General features: G+C 43.3%; 1 protein-coding gene across 1 annotated transcript in view; it reads right to left on the reverse strand.

The window, feature by feature from the left end:
* TSPAN3 (tetraspanin 3) overlaps positions 1-17,888 on the reverse strand; it is a 192,921-nt gene that overhangs the window by 67,280 nt on the left and 107,753 nt on the right. Inside the window, exon 4 of the mRNA XM_085644042.1 lies at positions 11,253-11,354. Within this exon, the coding sequence (XP_085500168.1) occupies positions 11,253-11,354 (102 nt within the window). The remainder of the gene's footprint in view (positions 1-11,252; positions 11,355-17,888) is intronic.

Consider the following 17,888-nt stretch of genomic DNA (forward strand, 5'->3'; position numbering starts at 1 on the left):
TGTAACCCATTTCACTGTAACCAAACCTGATGGGTCGTATCGCCTAGTTTTGGATTATCGACATTTGAACTCTCATTGTTGAACGTGCGCGGTACAAAACACCCGCAGTTCTGCAGTCGTTGATAGTCTTGTGAGAAAAATTTTCAAGACCACACTGGACATAGCCAATGCCTTTTATAACCATAACCTATCCTCCATTAGTAGCCAATGGACAGCCTTTACTTCAGGCGGCAAACAAACACAGTTTAAAAGATTAGCCAAGGGCTACAAAAACAGTCCAGGTGTCTTTGCCGCACGTGTAGTCGCCTCTTTTGGAGAGCATTGACCCGGATGCGTACTCGTTTGTTGATGATATTTATCTCACAGACGAATTATGGCTGCATCTGTGTCGCGTTGGCCGCATCATTGTCATGTTTGCGGACTTCGGTTACAAATTTAACTTTGCAAAATCACATTGCAGAGTATACAGTGTTGTTTTTGGGCTATGAACTGTACAACGAAGGTCGAGGATTAGCACCTCACTTCCTGGAGAAATGCGCATGTTTGCGCGCTCCAACAACTCTGAAAAAACTACAATCTTTGCTGGGTTTTTTGAATTTCGGGCGTACTTACATGGCCGATTATGCCCAGCGTATCAAGTCGCTATATGCCAAGGTACAACCTACTTTTACCAAATCATGCTGGCTGCCAGAACATTCATCTATACTGCACTCTTTGCAGGCTGATCTTCTTGCTTCTAAATACTTATTGACGCGTGTTAACCACACAAACCTTGTAATCAGAATTGTGCCTGGCGCAGTGGGTTTCATGTACTTGACGTTTAATGAAGGGGACACCGTCCCCAATGCTTACAAATCACACTTGTACACTTCGGCTGAAATGGGTTTTTCCACAGCAGACAAGGTGTTCACTGCAGTACAGATGGCGATTCTGAAAGAGAGAGCGCAATCACAGGGAAAACGCATGTTGGTGGTCACACCATATCTTGCCCTTGAGGCAGTGATAAAGGCCAGTGTACCCAATTCTAAAGCTGTGCATCCACGTTGGATACAAATGGCCACTTCTTTGACATCTCCGGATGTCGCTTTCATCTTTGATGCCTCATTGCAGACTCAGGAGTATTTGCAGTATGAATTTGTTCATCCAGCTCCTCTGTCCTAGCGCCCGCTTGAGGATTACCATTGCAACATTTACACTGACGATTCGGCACAACCTGCGACGGAATCAAAGCATGCTTATTCAGCGGCCTGCGCAATAGTGGCTGATACTTTTGTGAATGGAGAATTCAAGTCTGATGTCGTGCATACGCAGACATTGGGTGATTGTAACGCCCAGTTGGCAGAGCTACGTGCTCTGGTGCTTGCACTAGAGTTTGCTGATCCTCGAGTGTCTACACTTATTGTGAGTGACTCATACTACTGTGTTCAATCTTTCAACGACAATTTATTCTCTTGGTCTCAAAATGAATATCGTGATTCCAAAGGTAGCAGAATCAAACAAAAAATGCTTTGGGTTCAAGTTGTAGAACTTAAACAACGTCTGCCGCTCGTGAATGTAATTCATACTCTTGGTCACCAGCGCGTAGGGGTACACGCTGTTGGCAACAGTTTAGCTGATGAAGCAGCGAAAACTGCAGTGGCAACATATCTGGTAGCAGCAGTTACAAGATCTAAAAGTAAGACTGAAGATGACATCTTGGCAGCCATTGCTGCAACAGAGAAGGGCCCTAACCCTCGAGGTTTCCCTTCTAAATACTCTTATCATTTAAGTCCTGATAAAGTTCCCTATGTGAGAATTAACGATGTTGGGGACAGGTTGATTCCCAACGTGGAGCGCAGACTAGCCTTTATAACAGCCGCTCACGAAGGTATGGCTTCAGCCCATGGAGGCGTCTCCGCGACTGTTACGATCTTACAACAACGTTACTGGTGGCGGGGATTATATAAACAGACTCGTGATTATGTCCTTACTTGTGACATTTGCCAGCAGATTAAACCTTCAACTGCTGCGCGTCCACCTCAGACAAAGTTGTACATATCTAATAAACCACTTGGGTGTGGTACATCTTAGTTGCAGTGGATTCGTGAACATGTTTTCTATGGGTCTGGCCACAAAGGAGTGCTGATGCTCGAACTGTCATCATGGGAATTTTTGCATGCGGTACCCTCCATTCAGACCAGGGTCCAGCGTTCGCCTCCAAGGCGTACAAGGATGCCATGAGATCTTAGGGGGTCCCAGTCAAATTTTCTTCTCCATATAGGCTTGAGGGCAATTCTGTTGTGATGAGAATGAACCGTGACTTAAAGCAATCCTGGACAGCTAGGGTTTTAGGTACTGGCAGAAACTGTTTGGCACATTTGTATTGCGTTCAACGTGCACTTAATCTCCATAGAAAGTCTCTGAGTGGGCGGACCCCATACGAAATGCTCTTTGGCATAAAAATGTTTTTCCCGGACCTTGATGGTCTAGACATGGCGGCGACGGCCGCATCCTTTGCCATAGATCATTCTGCTGTGTTACAGAATCTACAAGAGGCTCGAGACAGTCTTGCAAAGGAACACTTGCCCTCCACAACTGATGCTGCACTTCAGATTCCGGTAGTTGGCTGGCTACCTCGAGTTAGTGACCTGGTCCGTGAGAAGGTGGACAACAAGGAGGAGTTCGGCCCCTCTTATCGTGCACCTGTTCCAGTGCTTGGCATACAGGATACAAGAACAGTCATTTTACCTCCACTTCCTGGTCGCAAGGATAACAGGTACATCTCCATTGACAATGTCGAACTACTACGAGTGGCCAATTCTTCTTAGTATGACTCCAGCAGTCTCTTTTCCAGCAATGCTGAGAAATTCTGTTTTTGCTCCGGCAAATACGAACAGGCCTGACATTGCCATCGAGATTCATACAGTTACTAATCCTTTATTGATTCCACCGGCTGGTGTCCCCCCCCATGAGGATACTGAGTATACCTATCCCACAGATGTGTCGTTGCCTGGTGTGCAAACAAGTGCAGTTGACCAGTCACGTTTTTCATTTGACACTAACTCTACAACATCGATTGCCCCATCAAAAATTTCAATTTTTGCTGTTTGGTTTAAAAGACATTTTTTAATTCCCCCTTGGACTTACATTTGGCTAGTGCTCATAACAATTTTTTAGGTCTCGCCTGACCAGGCGCATGTGCGCGGGCGCTTTACCGTGATTACTTTCACTTTCGCGGCCGCACAGCCGTTTGGCATAGCCAATAGGTCTCGCTTTTGGGACCTTATAAGTAGTAAGTTATGCAACTGTTGCATGGCTAAACACTTATAAGGTCCCAAAGGCGAGACCTATTGGCTATGCCAATGCTTGTTTGTTCATGTCGACTGGATTTGTAGTTGTCTTTTTGCGTCTACTGAATGGACATTATCTGACTGAAAGATCTGCAATTAGATTAATTGATGGAACTTCGGCACTTCACTCCTTGTCACACATCATGAAGAGGGACCAGACTTTTGTTAATATTACTGCCTGGTCTGTATTAGATGGGATTGTATGGGATGCTGTAAAATTTCAAATTCATGGCCCTATAGAGGTGATTAATGTCCTCAATGTACTTTGGGGGATGTTGTGAAACAAAAACATATGCTCTGATGTTTGGGATGTTCAAGCCGTAGAAGCTCTTTTTTTCGGATTTGAAATATGCTGCTTTTGATGCTGCAGATTTGTATTTAGAGTCAGCGAATTAAGGAGAGTTGTTTTGCTACCAACACAATGGCAATCATTTCCTGCATAAAGCAAATACATTTAGAAATAGTCAATTTTACACAATGGGAACATTGTCCAGCTCCCGTAGAAGGCAGTTCCAAATCTCTAGTGAAAAAACTTACATATTTTACCGATTTCAGTGTATCTAAAGCTGAAGCCTTTTATTTTAAAATATCTGCTGAGTCCACTTCCAAAGTTAGACTTACACACACTAAACTACTGTATTCGAAATCCTTTATGGATGAATTAGCTATAGGGGGCTATGAGCTGTGGAAAGATACCACTGATCTTAAATCTGTTTGGGGTTCTAAAACCTGGCAAGTGCAAGGTTCTAAGGCTTTGCATGGTGCGTGCCTTATCCTGACCCATATGTTATTTTTGAATTCTACTATTTTTCAGACCACCTGCTTTGGATTACCTACTTCTAAAAAGATGAACGCCCCTACTATTCCTGATCTGGGTACTTATCCGTCCTGGGATAATCACACAGATCTGTCCATGAATGAATTGCAGTCACAAACTATTAAAACATCCTTCAATATTTTCAACTTAGATCCCCATGGATGGGTATTATGGCAGAAATCTTCAGACTCATGTCAACATCGTTTTCTGGAGCTGAGGTCAGGCTACACACAGGTTAGGGTTGACCCCCGGTTTGAATCTTCCCATTCTGTTACTACCTTTTCAGTGGAGAAATTATGTCAAAACTGGCTTCAACATTCCACCTTGGCGTCAGTAAAGCTTTATTTGTCCAAATTAACTGATGATGTAGATTTGAATGATTTTGATAAGGGCCCTGTGGGTGGCAGGTCCAAAAGATGGGTACATGCTATTTACCACGAAGTTTGGAAGTTATCTCAAATTGAAACTGCTTCTAAATTGAGAGCGATTGATCAAGCAAATTTGGGAAAAGTGCTTGCTGTCATTGATAATAGCATGAACACTCTTTCTTCCAGGATTTACACATTAGACAATATTGTTTCACTGTTGTGGATATTGTACAAGATGACGTCTGTCTTATACCATGGTCAAAATCAATTGCGTTCTATAATGCAGTTTGCATGGACTGTACAAACATTGAAGGCTGGGAAAGATCCCTGGGACAGTATGAATACATAATCTTTTTTTCTACCGTTAAATCTGACTGATAAACAGCAGTTCATGTCCATGAAGGATGCGACATTCACTATTGCATATTGAAAAGTTGGAACCGTTACCATTTTCTGTGGCAGAATCAAACTCAGCTGTGTGGCTTATCCATGGCTTGAACACACTACCTTTTCCATTGTTGAAGTTCACTTCATGTATGAAATACTATGCCATAGGCAGATATGAACCACTAGGTACCGCTATCCAGCATGAAGTTTGGTCACTCCTATTTACATACAGGTGCATGAGAGAAGGTAAAGAGGTTTATCTAAAAGGAGAGGAGTGCACTTCCACACCTGATCATTCAGTAGTTTGCAGGAACATCCAATTGCAAGGCGCTTGCAACATTCACGCCACAAATTTAGCTTGCATTTTGAAAGGAAATCCTGTGCCAGCGATTACACCGACATTCACATTATTAGCTAATGGTAGCTATCTGCTTTTGAGTAATGAAGCGTGTTGCGGGATGCTAGCAGGAATTCCGTACATTGTAACTGTCTCACAACGAGTAGTCTGTTGTAAGAATGTGCTTTTCCCACCCCCGCATGGGAGACTCGATGTATCCATCTGGCCTTCCATACCAACCTTGAGAGCAGAGTTGAACAAAATTAGCAGAATAAGGGCTCTATTGTCTCAAAAAGCAGTCACCCTAACTGCCTCTTGTGAAACGTTTGTCCTTCACCTAGCTAACACCCGCACTGAGGTGCATGCTCTTTTAAATACAGATCTCCCCATTCATTTTGGTGCTCTGATTCACACTATATTCAATGCCACGTCAACAACTGGCTTGGCACGTTTTTTTCAAAGTTGTGGGCTCCGGCCTTGTGACCTCGTTCCAAACAATATTTGGTGTGATACCGGCATATTTTCATTCTATGTTTTCCAGCGTCTTCGGCGGCCTTCCGTTAATCGTTGCCTTGACTGCTGGTGTGCTGCTGTTGGTTTGTTTGCTCCGCAACGGCTGCACGATCTGTCACGGCAGTCTGCCCCGGCTGCTCCAACTGCATAACCGGATGCTTGAATACTATGGAACACTACCTCTGGCCACTTTGAGCGTAGCCTATGGATTGTCCTTCCGGTTCTCATACTTTACTTGTGTGCAACCTGTTTTTCATTGCCTAGATTGTCCATTTGAATGGGCTCTGGATTTGTGCCTTTGAAACACGGCGTCTTCTGCCCCGGATTATGATCGACTAATGAGCCCCTTAGTGTCTCATGAGTTGGACTGTTCTGGTATCTGGATTATGGCCTGTGCGGCTGCCCACGGAATCCTAGGAAAATGGAATATATATGCAGCAGCCCATGACTTCCTGGCGCAAAGTTATCTTGAAGAACATGCAAGTTGTCCTCTGATGGTGCTAGAGGCTCCGGTTATCGAAGAACATGTATGTTTGTTTACTTTATTAGAGTGGATGGCTGAATAATTTACTGAAGGCTACAATGACTTCTTTTTGGAGGCTGTTGCAACATACTGTGCCTATACATTGATGGATTAAATTGGCAGTTGTCCATCTTCCGCACATACTGACTCAAACGTTTTTTACTTTTTATTTTTTTACTCCAGACTGGGCTGTGTATTACCCTGGATTGATGTTTTTCTTTTTTTTCCCCCCCCAGCAAACTTTTCAAACTTTCACTACCAATTATACGGATTGGCAATATATGAACTTGGTTCTGTCTCACTCGAATTTGAACTCTGCGTTCCTACAATGCTTACCTTTTTGTTCGTGGTCTGATCAAGGGAGGGTGTAGTGAAGACAGGGTTTTGCCTGCACACATTGCTAGGTTAGCATAAGCGTTTTTAGATGTTAACGCCATCTTGCCACTTTGGCACACAACACTACAGGTAGCTGTTATTACAAGTAAAACTGCTTGCTTGCTTTTTCTTCACATGAGAACGGTCCGTTTTTCACATCCCTAGACGTGCAAATAACAGTGTATTCTGTTGAATTCAGGTTGATCGGCCCACGCTCTAGACACAACAAACACACAGCTGCAAACATCTGAAACTCGGGTGCCTTTAATATTGCATTGCATGCATAATGCTGGCACTGTTGGAGAAAACCTTTCCAGACAGAGCAGTGCTGATCCTGTGATGTGATTCACCTAAGCTTTGAGGTATGGGGTTCCCCATTCAAACCTAGAGACCTTCTATTATTATAAAACTAGCTTATTAGCCAGGGATGGGTGGTACACAACGTACTATAGGACCTGTTTCCACTATCAATATAATAAGATTTCTCCCTTTGTTTTCTATGGGATCGTAATAATGCTGATGGTTTTATTTCTGATCATTTGTTTGCTTAGGTTAGCCAAAATACTGCATCTTAAAGCACGTAGTTAAAAATAAACATTTTAAACTTTTCCGTGTCTCTGATTACTCATGTTGAGGACTGCTATGAGAATAACAACGAAAAGGTGTGCTTGATTAACACCATTCCTGAGAGTATTCTAAGTCTCTTGTTCTGGGTTGTCTAATCAATGGTAGCTTTGATATGGTACGGAGAACGAATGAGACACTGATGCTAGTCGGATAGGGGTTCTGGGTACTGAGGTGAGTTTTTTGGTACACCACAATTCACTAAGGTCCTGGTTTCCTGTGCATAGTTCTGTGCATGAGCAGAATCCCCGCAACAATATATTCTTCTTAAACTCCTGTTCTGTGATTGCATTCAAGTTAGGATAGCTCCACTCACTATGATCAGTCCAAATGACGTGTGATCTGTGAGAACCCCAAACGCTTTGTGTAAATGTTGTTGAGCTCTGAAAATAAAATGTTCCAGTTCTGCCATTGCTCCCACAGCAAGATCACTTCCCTGTCACAAGTTTAAATGGTGTCAGCTCCCCGAGTTTTACAGGCTGTAAATTACAGTGATCAGTGTCAAATGAACTGCGGTAACTTGCTCCTAGCTCTTTCTTTGCTCCCCTTCTGATAGTCTTTATGTCCCGAGTTACCAGAACCATCACACTACTGACCGCAGCTCTTTTATTGTGATGTTTAAGATCAATGATAACACTGCATGGATGTTTATGCAAAGCAGTAACTGATCCTGGACCATCAATCTCCAGCCCGGCCTTTCTTCTCCAAATAAGACTCCCACATTCTGGTTGTTTGCAATGTATTCTGCTGCCACCTGCTGACAGTGGAGATTACAAACTAGTCCCTATTCTGTTATGCTTGTATGCTGTGATTACTTCTTGTGATGCGTTTCGAGTTCTATGCTCAGTGACACAGACAGCTGACACAGTCTTATTATTCTTTAGCTTGGTCTTGGATCTCATGCTTTGATTTTACTGATGTAATGAGTTGTGGTATGTGTTCTTGGTGAACTTCAAGCAGCAAATTAGTGGGAATGTTGTTGGTCTTTGGCAGCCAACATTTAACTTTATTTACGCTCCAGCACTCTCTTTGCTGTCATGCTGCGATTGCTTCCGGGTGACAAATCTCCAGGCTTCACTATGAGGGGACATTGCTAGGATCTTGCAGCTGTGGGGCTCCTGTGTGCTTTTGCAAGGATACCTGGCGCACAGGCTTCTTTTCCTCAATGTAATGTGCCTGTTTCTATTGCCAAATAAGTAATCAATGCCACACTGCATTCAGTTCTAGACTCTTGAACTAATTAGGCACCTAAGAATAAAGTCTAAATAAGTAAGCACAAATGTTTCTCCCTGCTGCTGCAGCAGAACTGGGCACACTGGATACAGTCAGTGTCTGTACCGGGACATCAGGGGGCGTTTGTAGGAGGGAGGAGTCACAGGGGCCAGTCTGACCGGGCATGGTAATAAAAGTGACTGATAGTTAGCGCATTCGATGGCAAAAGCAATTAACATGGTAAAGTGGACAGAGAAACATATTAAGAGACAGGCAAAGACCTAAACATCGGGATGCAAATCAAAAGATAGGAGGTGCTAGAGCGTGACAGTGCCTCTAGCTCGCACCTTGCACAACCATCGCCACTTGTCTCCTCTTATTTTAATAAACAATATGTTCCATGATCTCCTTATGCAGGTTGGGTGGGTTGCAAGGAGGCACCTGCGGGTCTTCCAATTTCAGCAATTCAAAATGTTTTGAGTAGTATGCTTGGAAACCAAACTTACAAGTGAAAAGAATCGGGCACACACCATTCCGACCATGACCGCAAGTTCCTAGAGTTGGAAAATCTAATTATTCAGTCACTGATAGAGCACTTGGTATATGCTCACAACTATGGCAAACAAGACAGATACAGTCAGGTAAACTTACTTGCCCGCAATTACACAGTGAGGTCAAGAGGAGAAGATCAGGCTGTGTGTGTGGTTTTCTTGAGTTGAAAAATAAACCACAAGTATAAGTTGGGCTTATTTACAGTAACATTTTGTAAGAGTGGTTTAATGCTGCACAATAAATAGCCTAAAGCAATACACAAACTGCTTCTACTGAAACTACAGTAAGAAAGAGCAAGGGTATAATTAGAATTCTAATTTATCCGTAACTCTGCTACATTTGGAGCTCTACTAAGATCAGAAAGCTGCCTAACAGAAACCAAACAAACAGAGCTGGTGAATTCATAGCCTAGTAAAATTACTGTGGTGGCATAATCAAAGGTAGAACCCAAACCACGTCATAATATCAGTTGTTTAGTTGAAAAATAAACCACAAGTAGAAGTTGGGTTTATTTACAGTAACATTTTGTAAGAGCGGTTTAATGCTGCACAATAAATGGCATAGAGCATAACACAAACTGCTTCTACGGTAAGAAAGAGCAAGGGCATAATTAGAATTATAATTTATCTGGAACTCCGCTACATTTGGAGCTCTACTATAATCAGAAAGCTGCCCAACACAAACCAAACAAACAGAGCTGGTGAGTTCATAGCCTAGTTACAGTACTGTGGTGGCATAATGAAAAGTAGAACCCAAACCATGTCATAATATCAGTTGTGCTTATCAAAGCTGTAATATAATGACAGCCATAACCTGATTTATCGCCTTACTGCTTGGTACCAAATAGGACAAGTAGATATTTTGGTGGGATAAGTAGATTTCTGAAGTCTCTTGTGCTTGGACAAGTAGATGTTTATAAAATTCCATATCGCTGTACATCCCCTATTTGGTTTGTTGCACCTCAGCCCAGTCTGATCACCATTGCTCGTCGTCTGTGTTCACTTAACTTTTAACCTCTCAGTGCCCTTACGTTATTTTAAATATTAATTTTTTAAAACTTTTTAGACGGGTACAGCAGCTTCAATTTGGTACAGGGCTGCACATTTTACCAATGCAGTACTGCATACTTTTTATATTTTATTTAAATATCCACCATCTTGAAACACAGTTTCAATGTAAAAAAAAATGATTGCTGTGTCATGACATGAATGCGCATAGGTACATGCTTGCATCTTCATGCTTGGGCCAGCTTATGTGTTTCAAAAGATGAGATCTCGTGCCATTGCCATTTCTTGTTTCATTATTATATATGCAAATACACATTAAAAGTGCAAAATTAATAAAAGCAAAAATGCAGCTCTAAAAAGAGAATTGCTGGTTTGTGTAAATAAAGTAAATAATTACCATTGCAAAAAAGAAAGAATTAACAATGAAATAAAAATCAGAAATGAAAACTGACAGACTACTTTGATTAGAAGCTAGTCTCAGGATTTAAAATCCATCTTCACAAAATGATCCAGCCAATCCAGTTAATATGTGAAGAGACACATAATTCAATGATGGATGTCTCAGGTCCACAGTGAGGGCTGCAGTCCTATCAAATCTTTATGCATGCGCCCAACGATGGAAAATAAAGAATGAATGTTGTGGTGACTAGAAAAAGATTACACTGAACTGAATGACAGCTGGTCCCCATACATTTTGATGCATACAAATTCCTGCGTAAGACAGCACTGCACAAGTGATAACCATAATCAGAAATGATGCCCTTGGTTGAGTGTATGTGAGCTCCAGTGCTGTGCAGAAGCTTTTGAAAGACCATGGAGAGCAGGAGGGTGGGTCCTTTGAGGCAAGTTTTATAAAGTTGTGTGATCATCCTTCAAGCACTACATTTATTACTTCAGTTAAGTGGGACCATTCACAGGATGAGTACAACAAACAGAACCTCAAAAGGCAAACTAGGACATACAGTAAGAATAATAAAATTAAGAATGCAAGCTTCACAATTGCTAAAACAAACACTCATTTCAATATAAAATCGTTTTCCTATATTTGATAATATTGGTATAGTTAATTAGAGAAACAACACAAACCCCTTGGCAAAACACAAGTGACAGGACTGCATTTTGTATAGGCGACTATTTCAAATTGACTGTGATGCAAAATAAACGGTTTGGAAATACACAAGTCGCAAACAAATCTTCAGCGTTCTCACCTGTCTCTGTACATAATCAATAGCACGGCTTGCTGCATCAGGATAGGTACCATTGTACTCATTGTACACATTGGCAATGCTCTTATCCACTTCACTTTCCACCTGCAAAAGGAGAAAATAAAGAGATGTAGTCAGACTCTAAATTTTTTAGTGGCAGTAGTATGATTTAAGTCTATTATTTTTGAATAAATAATAATAATAATACTAATAATAATAATAAATTCCGGATTTGTAAAGCACGACTTATCACTCCTAGGGGTATCAAGACACTGGGGGCAGTCGGGGAGATTAAGTGAGCTATTACCCAGAGTCACATGATGCTAAGCTGCCACCGGGGATCGAACTGTGAGCCCCGCGCTTCGGAGTCAGACACTCTGGGTGCTACGCCACACCTCCCCCACCTGTGTGTGTTTGTGAACAAACACTAATGTTACTGCAGAGGCGGAGATATTTCCGTGCATTAGAATATAAAAAGCTAAATGTAATTTAAATTAAAGTCAAGTGAAAAAACTGAGATTACAATACAAAGCGTGTAAATACGTTTTGACAATGTAGCGAAAATCAGGCCGCCTTTCCATTCTTCCACTGCAAGAAGTTTGAGTAATGAATGGTGAAAGAGTAAATGACCTGAAAAAATAAGTTGGTCATCAGATAGATGTGGAGGAGGGACCATGCAAGATAACAAACGTAGACAAAGCGGATACCTGAAAGTGGAGCAGCATAAGAGAAGAAATAGGTGCGATACAATCATGCAGTAAAAGAAGAGAACCATGGCTGTGAAGGGACGCAGAGGGGACTTCGGGCTTCAAGAAGCACAGGTGGCACCCCAACCCACAATACAGAGAAACTTCTTACAGATTTTATTGTGTATGACTAAGCCTTAGATAGATACCATTAAAAACATTCTCTTGTAAAACCATCATGAGAGGGATTAAAGAGCAATCTGTCATCAAAAGCAGTTCTTCGTGCCTCCGGATATTTGAGACAGTCTGTCGTTGGGGAATTCCTGAGTGGTGAAAATGCTTCTTCTGTGGTTCAAGACTATGACTATTCAGAAGGCCACAGAACTTCACAGGAGGAATCTCTTCAGATGCTGACACTATGAATAAAAGAGTCACCTGAGCCTCATGAGGAAAAACCTGTGTTCTGGTTTTTCTACCCAGGAAAAACCAGAACACAGGTTTTATCTCACCAGGCTCACGTTACACTCACTTCACTATTTGGTTGCTTTCCCTAACTCTGGCTCCTGGTTTGAATCCCTTCCAGGTTGCCCATGCAATAACTGTGACCCAAATGATTTTATGCTTTTCTGCACTCTATATAGCGGCTTGAGAAGAAGTTTGTTACAACCACTTTTAAAGCACAAGCACATCAAACAGATAGGTGGTGATTTTTAAAAAATGCTAAAATAATCCTATGATTTGTTTCTCTGGTCTTAATTATATCTTGTCTGCAATAAAATTGAGGAGGAGATATGCTTCACGAGAATAGGTTTTTAGCCCTGATGAGATAGTTAACAGCATTTAAATGAATGTTAGCCTCCAAGGGTGCTCATAAAGAATTTTTTTATATAATTTGCTAATGGTGTTTTTAACCTGTATTTTTTAACCTGTGTTTTTATGGTCATTTTTATGACCGAATAAAGACTAGTGAACTGAACAAGAGAGTCAGTCTGGGCTCTTCTTGCAACCTTCATGTCCAAGACTGCTGCAGGATACGTGATGATTTCACTGGTGGCAGAGTTGATTTTCTTGCATCTATCTGTAGTCCCAATTCGTGAAGGTCTATAGTGGTCTGTAATTTCTGTAGCACTCAGGGCATGGAGAATTAGGACAAAAATCCAGAAAGCGGTAGAATACTATCTATCTGTGCCTCAGATGTGCTGCTCGCAATGCCCTGCATTTCTAGAATGGTCTAAGGGCCAAAATGCGAGGATTCTGTAATGGTAATTGTGCGACCTAGCTCCTGAAGTCACATAGGTTACTGAGCACCTACTGTAACAACTAGAACCATCTCCCACTGGTTTATTTAGGCCACTGCACTATTAGACTCAAAGTGGATAATCAAGTACCACATTCAGGGGAAGGAAATCAGAACAGTCCAAGACTAACCAAACGATGTGATGTACGTTTGGACACTCAAAATACAAGTATCACCACAACACCACTAGATCTGGTTTTCACTCGTCAGATCCTTCCTGGAAAGAGAACCCAAAACACTATTATAGTGCTTAATAGGTATGACCGTACCAGTATAACAAGGGGCCTGCGGTCAATACTATTAGGCCTTCATCAGAGATTTCTACACAGAACTTCAGTCCACCCCATCCACCCTTTTCCTTTCCATCTGGCCGTACTGTGGGACTTGTCATGGTTCACACAGCTTTATGACCCTCCCCTCCTCCTTCCCCTATCATCATCATCAGCTCTCATTCAGCACCCATCCCTCCTGAATCCCAGTCATTCCTCTAACTGAATGCTCAGCACTTCTCGCTTCTCTTGTGCAGCTGGAAACTCACAGGACGGGGTACTGGCGGACGGGCTCAGAAGCACAGAGGACTCCACGTGTCCTCTGCATTTCAATCCTCTATATTGTTTAAAAAGAAACGTGTTACTCATATCCAAAATCTTTAACACACCCCCAAAAAATGTTTCCCAGCGCTCACAAAACAGTTGTGAGCGTAACTGTCAAATGTAGATCCACGACTGTCTGTGCGATGGATTTTAATACCACAATCTGTACTATGGTGTGAATCACAGAAAGGTTCCTAGGTGGCAGTTCCATGTGACCACAGTATGTCTCATGCCACAGAAGCAGTTTGGATTAGTTCTCTTTCATGTGCACTTCTCTGGCCTACACCTCCAGACAGAAGAAAATAAATTACTTACCTGTAACTTTGGTTCTCCAGTATTGGTAACTTTCATAGATTCCCATAGCTTGCATCATTCCCCATCATCGGAATGGGAGTCTCGGTAAATAATAAAATACCATAGCAGTAGGTACAAAAGAGAAGAAAAGGCCTAGGCCTCTTTTCATTTGGTAGCATACCCACCTCCTTTTGTACAGAGACCAAAATAATGCAACAACCAATCAGATTAGCCTCACCCCATAGAACCTTCCTGAGAGAACCTCAGAGCCTCAGATTTTTGTAGCCCTTGTGTAACAGTATAACAAAACATGCTGAAGGCTGAGCTTTCCCAGGGGAATCTATGAAAGTTACCAATACTGGAGAACCAAAGTTACAGGCAAGTAACTTGTTTTCTTACTCAAGTATTGGAACTTTCATAGATTCCCATAGCTTGTATCAGAGTAGCCAGCAGTCAGAAGCACATTTTGCTCTCTCCTAGTTGTGTCTCCCTCTCCTCTCTCAATTTTTTTTATTTTTTTTTTAGAGAATGCATCAAGCAAAAGAACATTAAAAACAGTGAAATAACATTTAAGAATAAATAGTAAATACCCATATTAATCCAAAATCTAAATGTGCCAATAACAAGAAAGAAAGGAAGGAGGGAAGAAAGGAAAGCTCACCACTCAATGGAAGAGGTTCCTCGGGACTGCCTGGCCTACAGTCGTGTCTTCCTGTGTCGAGGCCTCCAGGCAGTATTATCTTGTGAAGGTGTGCGTGCTGCTCCAAGTTGCAGCCCTGCAGATATCTTTGATCTGGACCCCAGCAAAGAGGGCCGTAGAAGAAGCCATGGATCTTGTAGAATGTGCTCGGACTCTACCCTTCAGGTGTTTGCCCGCTGCTGAATGACAAAAACGCATAGCACTGGCCACCCAGCGAGCAATCCCCTGCTTTAACAGGGGCAAGCCCTTGCGGGGAGTGCTAAATGAAACAAACAGTTGAGAATATTTTCGGAACTCTTTCCAGAGAGTGGAGTGCTCTTTCCGCCGGCGTAGAGGGCTGAGGAAAGAAAGCCTTAAGAATCACCGGCTCATTTAAATGAAAGTCAGAAGGCACCTTAGGTTTGAACCTTGGGTTAGTCCTTAGGATCACTATATTTTTCTTGAATTGTAGGAAAGGTTCCTGGATCGTCAGAGCCTGTAACTCACCCATTCTTCTTGCAGAAGTGAGAGCTAGGAAAAGCGCCACCTTCCAAGAGAGGAATTTCAGATCTGCTCGATGAATCAGCTCAAAGGGGTGCTTCATCAGCTGAGTGAGAACCAAATTCAAATGCCACATAGGAGGCGGAGGCCTCACTGGAGGAAAGACTAAAGAGACCTTTGAGGAACTGCTTGACAATCCTGGCTGACCAAAGAGAAGGTCCAGATGCAGTGCGTCTATAGCAAGAAACCGCCGCCAAATGAACTTTTATGGATGAATGAGCCAGCCCCGTTTTAGCCAAAGACATGAAATATGGAAGAACTCAGTGAGGTTGAGATGAAAAAGGGTCGAAACCCTCCTGCTGACACCAGATGCAGAATCTCTTCCATTTTAAACGGTATGTCTTGTTAGTAGAAGGAGCTCTGGCCTGAGAGAGCACCTCCTTAATCTCCTCCGAGAGATCTAGCCCAAGAAACTCTCGCTGCTCAGGAGCCATGCTGATAGGTGTAAGGAGCGAGGGTCCTGATGTCAGATCTGGCCCTGGGACATCGTGAGAAGGTCTGGGACCGTCCGTATCAGCCGTGGAGAGGAGGTGAAGTTCCGTGAACCAGAACTGCCTCGGCCAAGTTGGAGCTATTAAGACCATCCTGCACGTCTCCGTTTGAATCTTCCTGAGTACTCTGGGTATCAAAGGAATGGGGGGGGAAAAGAGTATACAAAAGCGCATTCCCCTGCGACCCGTGATGGTGTAGCATGCTGGCGTAAAACTGGCATTTTTTGTTCTCTCAGGTGGCAAAGAGGTCTATTGAGGGTCTGCCACACCGGTGAAAAATTTCCTGCAAGACAGTCTGGTTCAGTTCCCATTCGTGGCTGACTGACGACAGTCTGCTGAGCATGTCCGCCTTTTCATTTAGTACTCCTGGAAGATGCACCGCCTTCAGTGATATACTGTGAAGGATAGCCCACTCCCAAATCTTCTGGGCTTCCTGTGACAACGGAAGAGATCTGGTACCCCCTTCTTTGTTTATATAGTGCATGGCTGTGGTGTTGTTCGTGCGGACGAGAACCGCCGATGCCTGCATCCGTGCAAGAAAGGCCCGTAGAGCCAGACTAATCTCCCTGAGTTCCAGGAGACTGATATGGAGAAGGCGGTGCTGTGGCAACCAATGTCCGCTTACATGCAAGTCCTGCGGCACCACGCCCCAGCCTTCCAGCGAGGCAAGTGTAGTCACTACCTGAGGAGCTGGATTGATTACGAAGGATAGTCCTTAGGATAGATTCTCTTCCTTCGTCCACCACAAGGCGTTCTTTTTCATAGCTGGAGTGATCAGCACCTTGTCGTCGAAGGGTCCGTTCACTTGTCGCCATTGCAGGTCGAGCTGCTCCTGAAGTGAACGCATCTGCAACCTGCAGTGAGGTATTAAAGGAATGCAAGAGGAAATTGCTCCTAGCAGGGATTTGTAACGGCGAACTGAAAGATACTTTCTTCTTCTCAACAGATGAGCTATGGACATCAGTTTCTCTTGCCTTTCAAGGGATGGAGAAGCCTTGTTGAGAGAGGTATCCAGGATGGCCCCTAGGAATCACGCTTTCTTGGACGGACAGAGAGAGGACTTCTCCCTGTTGAGAGTCAGGCCCAGATTGCTGAACAGACTCCTGCATGCATTGGCTGTTTCTTCCGCTGCCTGTCTGGACAAGGCCTTCAGCAACCAATCGTCCAGGTAGGGGAAGATCTGAAAATGCTGCTTCCTGAGGAAGGCTGCCACCGGGGCCTGCACTTTGGTAAAGATCCTCTGAGAAGACCGAAGTCCAAGAGGTAGAACCTTGAACTGAAAGTGGCTCTTGGCTACTGTAAACCGTAGAGACCAATTGTGGGCTGGATGAATGGGTATGTGAAAATACGCATCCTCGAGCTCTAGAGTGGCCATAAAGTCCCCAGGGTTGAGTAGACGTAAAATGTCCTGGAGAGACACCATTCGAAAGGCTTGTCTTATGAGATAGGTGTTTAGCTCCCTGAGGTCTAAAATGGGGCACCAATTCTCCAGCGCCTTCTTGACCAGAAAAAATCTGGAGTAGAAACCCTCTCCCTTCTGAGAAAAGGGGACCGGCTCTACAGCTCCCTTGAGGAGCATCTGATGAACTTCGAGCCGCAGAAGACGCAGATGTTTCGAAGGCATTGCGGCAGGGGGCTTGGAAGGTGGAAGATGTACAAACTCCAGCGCATGGCCACATTGAATGATGTGGAGTACCCAATGGTCTGATGTTATCCGTTGCCAGTTGTGGAGGTATTGAGATACCCTGCCCCCCACAGATGTTGTCGTGGAGGGGGGTACAGCAGGAAGAGCCAGTACACCGCTATTGTCGCTTAGTGGGGTCACACCCCTGGTGATTCTGTTTTCCTCTAGAGCTAGACCAAGAGAAAAAAAGAGGTCTGGCCTTGTATTTGATCGTAAGATGGACGATAAGACTGAGGCGTTAAATTATAAGAAGGATATCGTTGCTGCTGGTATGAACCCGGTAGGTTGTAGTACTTCTTCCTCTGGCTCCAAGGAAAGGAACCTTTTGCTATTGTAGGGTTCCCAAGGATCTTG

Source organism: Triturus cristatus, chromosome 3_1 (assembly GCF_964204655.1).
Source record: "Triturus cristatus chromosome 3_1, aTriCri1.1, whole genome shotgun sequence".
Taxonomy (NCBI): domain Eukaryota; kingdom Metazoa; phylum Chordata; class Amphibia; order Caudata; family Salamandridae; genus Triturus; species Triturus cristatus.